Source organism: Thermobia domestica, chromosome 5, assembly GCF_964235325.1.
Source record: "Thermobia domestica chromosome 5, izTheDome1.hap1.1, whole genome shotgun sequence".
Lineage (NCBI taxonomy): Eukaryota > Metazoa > Arthropoda > Insecta > Zygentoma > Lepismatidae > Thermobia > Thermobia domestica.
In genome coordinates, this window is record NC_137458.1 from 241,020,990 (window position 1) to 241,037,175 (window position 16,186).

The following is a 16,186-nucleotide window of genomic DNA, read 5'->3' on the forward strand; positions in this document are numbered from 1 at the left end:
ATAAATAACAAAGGACCTAAATTGGATCGTTGTGGGATACCGGAAGAAATACTACACATAGATTATTTACAACTCATATACCGAACCACAAATTTACGATCAAACAAACCAAAGCATTAAAGACTTAGGAATATCAAAAAGAGGAAGCTTTTGAGAAGAACATGATAAGAAATCTTTTTAAAAGCTTTAGCAAAATCAAAGTACACAGTATCCACTTGACAACTTCTATCAAAGACAACAAAAGTAAGAAATGTATTTAAATTCAATTCAGTTGATTTACACTTTATAAAGCCATGTTGTTCGGAGACAATACGGTGATAAGAGTTGTATAAGTATTTAAAAATAAGTTGATCAAAAATCTTAGATATAACATCAAGTAAAGGAATTGGTCTATGATCTGATATAGTCTTTCCATCAGTATATTTATATATTTAATTTCAGTTTAAACATTAATTCAACATTGTAATGTAAACATTTCCAGGAAGAAGAAAAAGGTATAGAAGTTTCAGATGACTTTTCTGGAAAGCATCAGGACGTAGAAGATAAGGAGAGTGATGAAGAAAAGGATAAAAGCGATGACGAAGAGGAACCTGATAAAGAAATGGGCGAGACAGAGACTGGCGCTGACAAACTGGATGAACAGGTAATTAATTGGACGTTGGGATTAAAAAAGGAATTGCTAATAAAAGATGGTTTGAGAAGAAAAAAGTCACTTTAATATTCCTTGTCTTCCAATACACTAAGCGTTCCAACAGTGGTAGGTGTATGAGTTGAAGCTTGGGTGTGCTGTGTATATATACTTATTTTGCATTTAGATACCGGTAGGCACAGAACAATAATAGTAAAGCATAGGAAAACCTGGACTGTCGGTATCTCGAATCCCGATATTCCGCTTCCTGAGTAACTGCTGTAATCAGCTGCTTACTAGCAACATGATTGCTTCTAGAAATTCCTAACAGATGTCTGATCAGTATCAGACTAGGTTTGGGAAACAAAGAACCGAAAGCGCAGAAAATTTCTCTCAAATGGTATCTCAATTAATTACAGTAGGATATAGGAATTGAGTCTCCATCAATCAGCATCCACCTTTTCTATGTTGCATCATCATTACTTTGTGCCTTTGGTATAAAAGTGCAAAATATAATTTAAACAGTTTTATGTGACATAATTTATAATAATGTTCAAAACTAATATTTTCATTTAAAAAACATAATTTATGTTGCTGTATGCCTAGAATATAAAAGCAAGGTGATTGTTATAATTACAGTTTCATATTTAACATTTGTTTATTCTTCGATAATAGGTCTTATGCAAGTGAAAGAAAGGTTCAACGTTTTTTAATAATTCAATAAGTAATATTTTTGGTAAATTCCATTAATAGCACACATGACAGACTATGGTGAAATGAAATTCCTTATTTTATAGAAAAGGGTTTTGTTAATATGTAAGAGAAACAACTTGGACACAAATATCTATATAACCAGCAATAGCGTTTCTTTATGTTCATTTCAGATTTGCACATCCATTTCAAATAAAAATCACTGTGAAAATAAATAAATAAATGAAAATATTATGTAGCACTAACCATAATGCAGTAAGCGGGTTTAGTATTTATTATTCAATAGAAAATGAAAATAGTTCCTGATGAATTGGATAAAACTGACACACAATTACGGAAAAGAACATTATTATGAACAGAGCTGACTACAGTAAACTTAAACAATATGGCAGCTACCAACTACGGGAGAGATCAGCTAATGGCGTCCGATATAAGTGGAAAATTTAATATCTTGTGGATATTTCATCCGTGGACTACAATTTCTTTTCCCCACAATTATGTTTGTCTCTCTCAGTTCGTTCCTCAATATACCAGTAAAAAGTTCCAGGGAAAGCCCGAAATGTAGTACTGTTACGAGCATGCTTTGAAATTATATATATAATTGGAATTTAATTAATGAAGATTCCTTATTTTATTGTTCCACTTTTAATAGGTGTGGGGTAGCGACTCAGAAGAGGATAAAGAAAAAGAGGAGCAGGACATGGAGGAGGAAACGGGTAAAACAAAAGGCAAAAAGAGTGAACCAGAATTAACAGCAAAGAATGAGGAGGAAGAAGAAGGCAAAGATGAGGAAAGAAATGATGAATCCAAGGAACAAAAGCAACAGAAGAAGGAAATAAATGAAATGGATGAAGCGGAACCAGATGATGACCAAATCGATCCTTATCACGGTAAAAATACATTTAGATTCATTATTACTTTAATTCGTGGTGAAATACTGCTACTTTTTTGTATATATATGGAATAGATATTTCATCTTGACTTATTCCTTTCTTAGGCTGTATTTGACAGTTGTTGATTAACATGTTAATATAGAGCAATCTCTATATTAACATCTCTCTTTTTACTCTCCGGTTATAATTGTATTAGCTAAAAGTAAGAAAGAAAAAATAATACTACAGTCCACTAAACCGTCTATTTAACGGACTGCGAAAGAGTGTCTTTTAAATTATGTATTATAATTAATATTTAAATAGGATACATGTCCAAAATGATTATCGCATATCTATAACTGTCTTCTTGTAAGAATATAATTTGATAATGATTTTGCAGAGTACTTTTAATACTGATACTAAGTGTATAATCGGGAAATGCATATTTGTGGTAAATTTCATAGGAAAAGAATTATAAATACGAAAATTATAATGAGTAAAACAAAATGTTGCTAAATGGATAAGGGAGTTTTATTTTCGTTTTATTGTTATTATTTACTGCTCTGTTGACATGAAATTTGCCACATACATGTCTTTGCCGATTATACACATACTAACATTATAAGAAATACCAGGCGAAATCGTTATCAAATTATATTCCTAGAACAACATATTTATAGACATGGCGACAATAATTTTGGACATGAGTGGACATACCATATTGGTAACAAAAATCTTGTTACAACTGTTTATTAGACTGCTGAAAAAAGGCGTAAACTTCAGTTTCTTTCTCGTTAAGTGTTGTTTCTTAGTAATCTGAACTGGTGCTGCATCTTTAGAAACCTGGTCAAAGTTTTACCTCAAGTTTCTTTCTCCCAACTACCTTTGTTACATTAGTCAAGTTCTATGCGTTAATTTCAGGATTTACTATATGTTCTGTGAAAACCAATTAGCTGAAACTCTCCCCACACGTTTGGAGCATGTATTAAAAACACTCTTAGGGAAGCTTAAATCTAGACACACAACTTTCCAAACCTTCAGTGTGTCGTCATTGAAATGTAGGAAAAAGTGAATGAAGGGAAAAGGGAAAAGAATAATAAAAATTAGAAGCCAGGTCATTTGTTACTATTGGACATATTGGAGAGCATGTGGGCGGTTCGAAATCTGGGTAAATTTCAAGACAGAGTTGAAACCATTAGGTAGAAAGGGAAGATCATTACAGGAAAACATCAACTAAAATATTGACTAGAAATGAAATGAAATTAAATCTTTCAGTTTTACGTCCCACAATTATGCCGGTTAGGCTGAAGGAGGCAGTGATGATGAGAAATAAATGAAATGGTGGAATGAAGAAAGTAAGAGGAAACAGAACTCCAAGGAAACCCACGAGCACGGTGTTTGTCCACCACAAGATCCACACGGCGCAAGCTGGGATCGAACCAGGAACCCCAAGCACTGGAGGTGAACGCTTTACTACTGAGCCACCGCCCCCTTCCCCCTGATTAGAAATAACAGATATGATGTTAAATAGTGGAGAACATGGAAGTAGCGTGACGTGAATGAACAAAAGTTGGAAAAATAGAGAAATAAAAAATACAAAAATTAATCATAGTGCCACTGTCATTATTACTATTATCGTTATTATTCAGAAAAGAAGGGGAAAAGAAAGAACAGAGAGGTAAATAATAAAGCCGTTGGCTGCACATCATTGAATATAAGCTGATAGTTAGCAGATAGAATTATTATGAGTTCCTGGCTCCTTGAGACTGATTTCCTACTTTCTATTGTTCGTGTTTCAGTTTTTCATCGTGTTGTTGACCTAGTAACGTTCTGTGAGCCTTTTTATCCCTTGCGCATTTTTTTTCCTTTCTCAGTGATAGAGAGCTTAACGTTGGTGTGTGGGTCTCTGGTTCAATCCCTGATCAAGTTAGTTTGTGGTGGACAACATCGTATCCGTGGGTTTTCTCAGAGTACTCCCGTTTCCTCCCACATTCTCATTACACCACTTCTTCTATTATCATTCATTTAACTTAACCAACCGTCTCCCTTAGCCCAAAGGCCATAATTAAACTGAAAGATGTCTTTTTTTTCGCTACTGATCGCTTTATTTTTACCCATTTCGTCTTATTCTTTTCTTTATTTATTGGTAAATCTTCATTTACTCTTTTAACCCTTGTTTCTCATTTTATTATTTATCATGTAGTGCGTTTTCTTTTATGATTTTGCTCATTTTCTTGTGATTGTTGTGTGCTTTTAAACTATAGTCAGTTTTTTCACATTTTGACAGTTCATGCTACATGCATATTTGGTCAGTAAGTTTTATCGTGACGGCGACAAATGGTCAGCTGCTGACGTCTCCATTCTTCCTCCAGTAAATTAATTTATCTATCTGAGTGAAAACTGTTAATTTGCGTTGTTCTTGTACTTTTCGTGAAACCACAAAAGTTTTTTTTTTCTTTAGTACTTTTTTGAGCCTGATTCTTTGTTTTCGTATGAAACAAAAAGACAGAGAGTGTTACAGTTAAAAAGGAAATATACTGTAAAGGTTTAATATGTTTGTAATTGAATTTGTTTGTATAGGAAATCAAGAACCAGAGCCAGAACCAGAACCGTTTGATCTTCCTGAGGATCTTCAACTTGATGATGGAGAAGCAAAAGATGAAAACAGAGAGGACGAAGGGGAAAATCCGTTCGACATTGACACCATGAAAGGTGAAATTTTTCATTATATTTGATTATCCTTGCTTGACCAAAAACTTTAAAAGGTCAGAAAATAGTTCATGAGATACATTTTTCATGTGTGTCAGATAACACAGTTTGATACAAGTTATTTTGGGTTTGAAACGAAACGATTTTAAAGAGACTATTTGAATAGCATATGGCTGATTGTGCTTTCAGTCCACGATTTGAATGAAACTAGGTTTCTTGTTCACTTCGCGTACTTGAAATTCTGATTTCTGAAAATTCCTTGATGCTGTTATTATTTCGACTCCTATCTTTATCTTCCGTGAACAAGGCTTCAGGTAAAATCTGAAAACTTGAGAGTGTAACAGTTATTAAAAAGCAGAAACTTTATTATTTTTATTATTAAATATCATAAAAATTACACAATCCCACGAAGAAATAATAAGTAAGTAACAGGAAAGGTTTCAGGTTCTTCGTTTCTCTCGATGATATCCAAACATGTGGCGTAAGCTGAGTCTTACCTAAAACCACCATAATTATAACAGATTTAATAATCACATTAATTCTACTAGTTTTAGGTAATCTATACACACTGAAGTAAAAATAAAATAGCATTGTAATTCGTGAAGATTTAGTCACTCGTCTATATCAAAATTTATAAGAAAAGTTACTTAAAAACAAACATATAGGAGAAATGAAAAAAACAGTCCAAGTAGAATAGTTAAAAGTTACAGATACTCTTTCTTTAGGCACTTCATTGAGTAATAAACAGGACCAGCACAAAGCTACAGTACACTAGGCATAATGTAAGGTTGCCATCAAAGAGGGACACCACGGAACTCTTTTCGCTAATGAAATGATCCCATAGATTAAAATTAACATTATGACTAGAATTATAAATGTGTTAGCTTTACTCATTTTTGACAACATCGTTCGTCGTGTGTGAGTCACAATCCTGGGTTGCCAGATAGTTTGGAGCAAAATTAGCCACAGTATTTTTTTGCATACCCATATGAAAATGTGACAAATTCCAGGCAAGGTTCTGTGCATGTACAGGTACATGTGACTTTAGCAGGTACTATACAGGTGCCTGTAGCTGTAAAAAGCATGTTAGTTTCCCACTGATAGGTGAATCTACCTGTGTCTATAAACATGTGATACATGTGTAGATGGTGTTCAATGTCAGAAGTTCTCAAACATGCAATGAAAAATATCTGTACATATCAAGGAGACATGTAATGTACATACATAGTACATGCATGGTACAAGTCCATGTAATATACCTGGGACATGCAAATAGGTATGGACAAATGAGACATGTAATGGAATTTACCAAAAAGTTTACTTATTGAATTATTAAAAAACGTTGAACCTTTTTCACTTGCATAAGACCTATTATCGAAGAATAAGCAAATTTTAAATATGAAACTGTAATTATAACAATCACCTTGCTTTTATATTCTAGGCATACAGCAACATAATTTTTTTAAAATGAAAATATTAATTTTGAAAATTATGCAATAGGTATGTTCAAAAACATGATTCAAATTGATGGCATGTGCCTGTAATCTATCAGTCACATCCATGGGAAATACTAGTTTTTCCTCTTATGCCCATGTACTTAACATGTACATGTAAACACATGCAAAGTACCTGCAGAACGATAGAAAAAATGCAATGTAAATTACATGTTTACATGCGTAAGTTAGGAGTGAAAAACATGGAATGTACAATACCTGTACATATAAATGAAAACAGGTAAGGAACATGCATCCACGGAAAATGAATGTCATAGGTGCATGTATTGTACCTGGCAGACGTAGATAAAGCGTACATGTACAGGGAATATAAGACAGGTAAACTATGTATCGGAAACTACATGCCACATGCATGGGAAATTCAAGATTTCCTCCGTATGCCCAGGTACTTACCATGTACATGTAAAACACCTGGAAAGTACATGCAGATGGATAAAAGGATACGATAATGTGTACACTAGCATGCAAAAGTCAGAAATTAAAAACATGCAATATACAGCACCTGTACAAATAAACGTAAACATGTAAGAAGCATGCACTTGACATAAATTATTTTGTGATCTTCGACACCTAAGTTACAGATCCGGATAGGGGAGGGGGAGGTAACGCACGGCAGTGGTCAGGCCCTGTGTTGTAAAGTAGCCTACCATTCCTGTATTCACCTGGTGTAACTGGGGAACTGCAGCCAGGGTGGCCGCGCGCTAGAATCGATACTAGAACCTTCTGAATGCCAAGCTAACATTCTACCAATGAGAAATACCTCTTCAATTACATACATGCAGGTTGAAGATTTATAATAGTAACAAGTGAGTTACGTTTCAAAGTGTGAAACTCATGTAGACTTCCAAAATACGCAAATTCAATATTCACATCAGAAATCGTAGACATACGCTTTTCGATTACAATAGATGGATAAGGTCAGAGATGGGACTTGTTGGAACAATAAATTGATATTAAAAGGCCATGTCCAGCTATCTGTTACCATTTTTGCTCTATAGAGATTTATATCAAAACCAGAAGTAGCAAACTTTTACTATTTCCGGTGTTTATAGATACGTTTGGAGATAGTATATTTTCTTCAGATGCTGAATCAATTTCCGAAAACAAATCTGTCGCTGTAATTAGGTTTTTTGACAATGTTGAAATCGAAAACTTGATTTCTACACCTTCGGTTGAATACAGGATGAAGAGAAGAAAACAAACTTTTTTTTTTTTTTTTTTTTATGCTGACTCCCGTAAATTTCACCATTGATCTCACCGACCCCGAGAACTATGGATGTGACACCAGGAGCGTCATTTCAGATTTGGCTTGGCGGAGGCGGGGGGAGACTCCTTGATATAAATAAAATTTCGCGTTTTTTGCTGATTTACTACTGTTCTATTGATAAAATCTATATAAATCTCAATAGCCCTTCACTGCCCCCCTAAATGACGCCCGTGTGTGACACTAATATCGGTCATTTTAGACTTTTTACGTGTCTTGCTAAATCGCTGTTCCCCTGTGACCCCTAGTTCGAATTTGAAAAAGAAAAAAAAAAAAGCTTTCTTGGTCTCGGGCCTGGACCAAGGTACTCGTGACCAAAATTTGGTTACTTTTGGTCTATACGTCTGGCACCCAGGCAGCACACACACACACACACACACATATATATATATATATATATATATATATATATATATATATATATATATATATATTACAAATGATTCATCAGGTTTTAAAGTCTTATAACTTCAAATATTTAATGTCCACCTATTTGTACTAATAACCAATGGAAAGAGCATACTATAAAGTATTGTTTATGTCAGCAGTGGTGCCTCCCCTCATGTCCATGACGCACCCCCCCTCAATTGTCTATCCGTAGTTGTTCTTCCATGAATAAAAAAACTTTTCGATTAATTTTTACACATCCTCAAACATATTTATATCGATTTTTACCCCCTCTAAATATTTCAATGACGCAGTTTGCGTCATAGCCCCTCTTTGTGGGTACCCCTGATGTCATTGCAGGTTCCGTTATGATTCACCAGGTGGCAGGGTGATAACAGTTTGCAAGATGGCGAATAATTAACAGAACACATGTTTCTTACCTGTTACTATATATGTTTTACATCTGCTACATGCAAGCAGCAGAGGTTTTCTACACCCATAACATGCATGTGGCATGTACCTGTCACATGTAAAAATTTTATAAATTCTCCACCTGTAACATGCATGTCACCTGTATGGTTTTTCCATGTTCTCCACCTGTTATATGCAAGCAGCAGATGTTTTCTATACCTGCAACATGCATCTCACATGTATGGTTTTTACATGTGTATATATACATTACATGCAGTTCTTACATCTGACATGCATATTTCGCAAGTACTTTTCACATGTACCAGGTAAAAGCTATTTATCATACACGCATATAACTGTGTTCAGCATGCATGTTACAGACATTATACATGACACGTACATCACATGTTCTGTACTGGTACAGCAGCTGTACTTGCACGTCTTCTTCGTTGACAGGCACTTTACATACGTTTTTATGGTAGGGGGTATCCACCGTACAAACACATGTGCAGTAATACCTGTTCATGCCCTGTACATGTTTGTTCAACATGCATGTGTAGGGCGTTCAAACTGGGGTCATTTTCAGGGACCTGCACATATGCCTGTCCCACAGGTGGATAAAGGGCCTGTGTTAGCATGTGCCTGTTTTTTCATAAGGGCAATATTATGTTATTTAACTTCGTACACAGCGCCGTTCTTGTTAGCATCGCCTCGAGCACAAGGAGGAATATGCATTGTAGCATATTCACAGCTACATTATTTATATTTTATTGTAAATTCCCTTTTCGTGTATTTATTCGGACTATTTTAGTGGATTTCCTATCAAATTTTCATTAAGGTAGAGCGCTAGTGTTCGCTGTAATTTTTATTAAGTCTGTTATGTATTTTCAAAGTTCAGTTTTATTTCCATTCTTTTGGAAACAATATGGCTGCTAATAACTTTCTAAATAAAATATCTGTTCAACCTCGAATGAAGTATCTGTTTTTAGATAAGAGCATCTCCTTTTTAACAGACTTAGAAAAAGGAAGTTATCGGTTCAGTTTGTTTATATATATATATAAAGGGCGGATCCAAGGGGAAGCTAAGGGGCTATAGCCCCCTCCTTGACGCTCAGGTTTACACTGGATAAAATGGGCTTCAATTCAGCTTTACACTGGATAAAACGGCAAATAATGGTTTAGCCCTTCCCTTGATCATATCCTAGATCCGCCACTATATATATATATATATATATATATATATATATATATATATATATATATATATATATATATATATATATATATATATAGGGCCGAATTTAGGGGGGTGCAAAGGTGCACGTGCACCCCCTTTCGTTATAAATATACACTAACTAAAATGAGAAGCTAGCAGTGAAAATAGGAACACATTCTGACACTTTCTACATCATGTTTCAGTTTGGGGCTTAAAAGAAAGCAGAGCTTTGCAAAAGCAAAAATTTGATTTTCTGAAGGTTGAAGGAAAAGGATTCACCAAGCAAAACAATATAACATTTGTCAAATAGGGAAGAAAAGAGAAGCCAGGAGGAGAGAAGAACATTTTTTTCTTGCATGTCACTTGCGACCGTCTTTAAAATACCCCCGTTCTACGTACCAGTGTTGTCAGAGATAATAAATATTGTCACATGTCACTTTGAAGAGTTTCACTATGATTGGTTATTTTGGTAGTTATTGATGCATCCCCCCCCCCAGAAATCCTGGATCCGGCCCTATATATATATATATATATATATATATATATATAATATGTTGTGCGTATGTTTACGAGTAACTTCAACATAGGTATAACGATTTTGATGATCTTTTGTTTGAAAAAGTAAATCTTCTCGATGGTCCCATATAACTTTCTTTAGCATCTAATTGTAATGTTTGGAGTTAGACCATTGATACACTTCAAAAGATGCTGTGTTGAAGTCGGTTAAGAGTTTTGTTGAAAAATGTTTCATAATTATTACTCTCTTTACACGAAGGTAAATTGTAATAATATGCCCTCTTTTTGTTTATTTCTAAATCAGATAGTCCTGACTTCATTTACAGACAATTTTGCGTTTAGATAACACATCAACAATGGAAAAAATGGATAAGATACCGGTGGATACCGATTGATAAGACATTTAAAGCTCTTAAACCTCTGAAATTTCAATTAGGAGATGTATGAATTGAAAGTTTGAATTTTTTCCGATGCGAAACAAGATAATAGTACGACAGCTGCCAAAATAATAATAATAATAATAATAATAATAATAATAATAATAATAATAATAATAATAATAATAATAATATAAAAAATCTTTAAAAGAGGGATTGTTAAAACATGTCACAGATTTTAAATTTATTTGCTCACTCATATTTTGGAACGATGTATTACAAAATATAAATGTCACGAGTAAAGTTTTGCAGACAAGACATTTAGATACTAGAACAGCCGAATTTCACATCTACAACTATATACATAATAACAAGTTATTTGGTATGTAAATGAATTAATAATTGAAGATGCAAAACAAATCGCCCGCAGATTTGATATTCGCATTTTAAAGAGCTCAGAACACAAAAACGTAAGAATGAAAGCAGCACTGAAAACGAAAAATATAAAATCATCTTATTTTACGAAGTTTTCAATTATGCAAGAAACACTGTATGATCGGTTTGAATTAATAAGAGTATACAATAATTTTTCTCTCTTTAGTGATTTTTGTAAATCTACGGCGATGAGTGAAATTGATCTGTTAAACGAGTACACGAAATTAGAACTGTTACTGACAAATGAAACGGAAAAAAACATTTCAGGTGTTGATTTCCATGAATTTCAATATTGTAGAAATAGTTATAACAAGGATGGATTATAGTCTATACAATAGCTAAATTATATATAATATATGTATATAATGTGCGTATGTTCCGAATCTGTTCATAGCGTTGCGAATAGAGAAATTTCTTAAAATTAAAATTAATTAAACTGTATTCAGTGGTAGAGCGTTCACCTCTGGTGTATGGAGTCCTTGATTCGATCCCAGTTCGCGCCAAATAAGCTTTATGGTGGACAAACACCGGGTATGTGGATTTTCTCGGGGCTCTCCCATTTCCTTCATTCCACCTTTCATTTATTTCTCATCATCATCGCGTCCTTTAGCCTAGCCGGCATAGCCGTGGGACGTAAAACTTACTAGATTTCATTCCATTAAACCATATTTATAATCTGTAGTGATTGAAGACAGTTTAGACGTTTTAGCAACAATTTCCATCCAGTGCAATTTATTAAATAAAATTGATATGACAAATTTGGTTGATACAATCGCTTTGGCAAAAGCCCAAAAAGTGTTATTTCTATAATTGAACTTACCATAGGATGTTGTGTCTTGATTTTAAATATGATGTAATTATGATATGAATCAATAGAAGAGAACAAATAATTTCATTTTTTCAGTGTTTAGTTTTTAGGGTGCAAGCTGAAGAATTGGGTTAAGGGCACTGTACACTCTTAAACCAGCGCTACTAATAAATAAGGATGTCAAGCCAAGGGAATTAATTATTTATATAAATGTTCTTTGGTCACAATAATGAATAATCGTTATAGTATACTGTATAGGTCTATAGCTTAATCAGTACGTTATTTTAATTCGTAAATAAATAATGCTAACTTCAATGAGGGAAATAAATAATTATTTTATACTATTAATATCATTACATGCTTCAGTATATACAGGGTGTCGCAAAAGTCCCCTGATATAGGGTAACTTTGTTATTAAATGAGTTACAACAAAATGTAAGAGGGGAAATTGTCTCCAAATATGATGTTTTCAATCTAAAGTGGATTTTTTTTTTTTTAATCTGACGAGCCGTTTGGGCTGTACACTCTTTATGCGCCTAATGTTAAATTAAAATGCAACGTTGCATTTTATCTGGATCCAAAACATAAATGAATAAAGTGATTGTTTTTTACACTAACTTGTCGATTGCAGCTCCCATTTCAAACATGTTCAAATTCACTTTGCTATGAATCCAGGTAAATGGCAACGTTGCATTTTCATTTAACATTGAACACATAAAGAGTGTACTGCCCAAACGGCTCGTCAGATTTAAAAAAATTCCTTCACTTTAGATTGAAAACATCATATTTGGAGACGGTTTCCCCTCTTACATTTTGCTGTAACACATTTAATAACAAAGTTACCCTATATCAGGGGACTTTTGAGACACTCTGTATATGTGCTTCCGTTTCGTCATTTATTTACTTATTTATTTATTCATATTACTTTCTACGACGTATTTATCATTATTTATTCGTCTCTTACTTAAAATCATGTTAAATTGTAGGCAAACTAGAACAGGAAAATTCTTAACAGCTACACATCAGGTACTATTATTGTGATGATCATCAATAAGCGATTGGTTGCATTGCGAAATGAATTAAGAAATAATTTGTGACTATCACAGAAAAGAATGCATTGAATTCAGTTAGGTAGTCATACATTTCAATGAAAACTACAGAATATGAACATTGTCATACATGATTTAGAATATTAATTATCAATGTTGGTAGTTGTTGTGCATCCGGGACTAAGCTAGGAGGGGATAGCTGAAAATTTAGTATATCAACCTGCTGGGATAGAGTATCTTTCGGTATAATAAAGCATAAGAAAACATTGTGCATTAACAGGTATCTCTATTCAATTGATTTCTCAGTCTACTGTATATCTTACAGTCTAGAAATACACATTCAAAATTATATTTTCTGCCTAGCTTCTCTTCTCATTCAATGTTTTCACATGAATTTCTCAAATGGAAAATCTCTGCTAAGAACAGATAAATTTTGTTGTATCATCTTACATAAAAAATGTGTGTATTTTTGTATTTTTTTAATGTTTATTTGAAACATCTTTTTTGCTTTGCGACTTAAGTGATATATTGTCGAATCTGTTAAAATTCTGCCAACGTTTCCCGTGATAGTAGTAGTGATCAATAATGAACATCTAATGATTATTTCTCCTCAAGTTATATGCGCGATATGATAACTCGGATAGGAAATAAAGTTATAATCTAAATAATAAAATAAAATATTTTTGTTGATAGCCAGACAAAATAATAATAATAATAATAATAAACAGCTAAATTGTTTATTTGTCAGATAAACAGGTACTAAAATCTCAGCATATAGTGTTCGTAAAAGGTAATAAAATCTAGTTCGTATATAATTATAATACTCTAACAATCAGAAATAGTGACATCAATCGCAGAAAATTTATAACTATTTAACACTAATGAAGTAATGAAATATAATAGTCATTTCAGAGAAGAAGGGACCAAAAGAGCGTACAAATGTTAATGATATTCAGTTTCAGTTCTTAATTTCATACCAATAGCCCTTTATTCTGAATTATTGAATTCAATACTAGTGTAGTTCAAGTAGCCCTAGGTGTATCTTTTGTAAATTTTTGTAGAATTTGTAATTTTGTTACCTAACAATGACTTTATTTCATTATAAACAATGGTAGTGTAGTATTGGTATACCTGGACTTTTTTAATTTTTATTTACAGCAAAATTTCCTTTACCTCCTAAAAAATAGAAAAGGAAAGCAGATATTTGCTTTCAAAACGTTAAATAATTCAATTCTATAACATTATTAGCTTTTAATAGACGGAAAAATTACCCAAAGACGAGAATCGTACCAAGGACTAGATCTTACTGAGCTCTGAATAAGTGTATGCATACTTATGCGTAGTTTTTTTGAAAAAAATCGACAAAAACTATTTTTTTAAAATCTGAAACCTGATGCTGTACTATTAATCATTTAACTTATTAATGTGAAATTTATACTAAAGTTTATCGACATCAAGCTTTCCATTATGATACTAGCAGGACGATAATACATAGTATGATTAATGAAATGTAGCTCTAATTATGATTAACTCTTAAATTTTATGTTTAACTATATTACTGTCCAAAGATGAATCACGTATCAACCGATATATGAGATCTAACTGAACAAAATGGGGTGCTTGTGGGTGAAGTCTTCTGCGAAGTTTTCAAGAAAACCAAATAGCACTTAAAAAAAATTTTAAAAATAAAAAATTGTTCATTGTCAATAATAACTAATAGTTTTCATTCTGCCGTAACATTATGTATGTCTATTTACAGGATGGTGCAAAATTCGGTTTATAGCGCTTCGGAAAAGAATCTACACATGAAAACAAAAAAGAAAAAAAAAGAAAAGAAAAAGAAAGAAAAAGAAAAAGTATGTGATATTTTGTTAAATTCGGCAGCATTTCCAACTTACAAGTTGTCGCAAGTGGCGGCAAAACGACGTGTGACTCCTCATTGCGGACAGAGGAAAGGTGTAACAGCAAGCGGTCCCAAACAGTTTAGTGAAAGTAATGCCTAAAAGATACAGTGGCGTCAGAAGCAGGGCGGTAGGGACGCGGCATAAGGAATTTTTCAAAGGCCTCATTTTCCGCATGTCAGTTTGTCCATATCAGTACCCCCTTTTGAGAAATCCCTTGCCCCGCGTCCCTACTAACCTGCTTCTGACATCATTGTGTCATTCAGGCATTACTTTCTCTAAACTGCTCAGGACCGCTTGCTGTCGCACCTTTTCTTTGTCCGCAATGAGGTGTCACACGTCCTTTTTCTGCCATTTACATCATCTTGTAACTCAGAAATGACGCCGAATTTAACCAAATGTCACAAACTTTTTTGTTTGTTCTCCTGGGTAAATTCTACTCCCAAGCATTTTAAATGAATTTTGCACCACCCTGTGTATGTAGAAACATATATTGTTAAGTAGCAGATTGTGACACGTATACCCTTTAACAGTAATACACATATTCTTAAAGAGTGACGCACATACTCCTAACAATGACATATACAATTCTAACAGTGATATATGACTGATATATACTAATGTAATATCAGTTGTGAATAGAAAACCGAAAACGTTATTTTTTTATAGTTCTAATTGTTTCTTGTTTATTTCTTCTAGATCAAGATAAGAAGAAGGAGGAGAATGCAAACGAAGAGGAAGAAGAAAATAAAGAGACTGAAGAGAATAAGAACGCAGAGGATGATGGGAGTGACGATTCATCGGACGAGATAGAGCCAATGGAAACAGAAACTGCGGAAGCAGACGCGAATGAAGAAGAACCAACTGGAGAACCTGAAACCAAGGAAGATGAACAGAAAGGAGAAGAGCCAATGGATCATGATTCAGAAGAACAGAAGGAACAAGCTGAACCTTCAAAAACAGATCCAAGTCAGGAGCCTTCTCAGGCAGCAAGTGAAGAGGCGAAGGAAGGTTCTAAAGATAAAACAGAGAGCGTACCTTCGAGTGATAACAAAGACATTGAGGACTCGGGAAGGAATGAGGAAGATGAAGCTAAAGAAACTCAAGGTGTCGGTATGGCAGAAAGTGAAGAGAGCAAAGGTCATGAGGGACAGATGTCATCGAAGATTACTCGACCAGAAAGGGCTTTAGAAGAAAGAGAGAAAAGGAAGAATCTGCCAGGGCAAAGCGACAGCGAGAGGAGTTTAGGTAAGTAAAGGTTGAACTCTTCATCGCCTTCTGTTATGAAATGAAAATTTTTAGTATACTGTGAAACAAAATTCAATTCGTACTGTTGAAATACCAAAGCAAAACTGTCCAAGCCATTTATAATTTTAAAAAAATACAGT

General features: G+C 33.7%; 1 protein-coding gene across 2 annotated transcripts in view; it reads left to right on the forward strand.

Annotated features, from left to right (window-relative positions):
- Positions 1 to 16,186, forward strand: part of LOC145686491 (midasin-like) — a 630,928-nt gene that overhangs the window by 580,788 nt on the left and 33,954 nt on the right. For both annotated transcript variants that reach the window (XM_081759859.1, XM_081759860.1), the window contains exons 30-33: positions 482 to 643; positions 1,992 to 2,229; positions 4,792 to 4,923; positions 15,498 to 16,046. In XM_081759859.1, the coding sequence (XP_081615985.1) occupies positions 482 to 643; positions 1,992 to 2,229; positions 4,792 to 4,923; positions 15,498 to 16,046 (1,081 nt within the window). The remainder of the gene's footprint in view (positions 1 to 481; positions 644 to 1,991; positions 2,230 to 4,791; positions 4,924 to 15,497; positions 16,047 to 16,186) is intronic.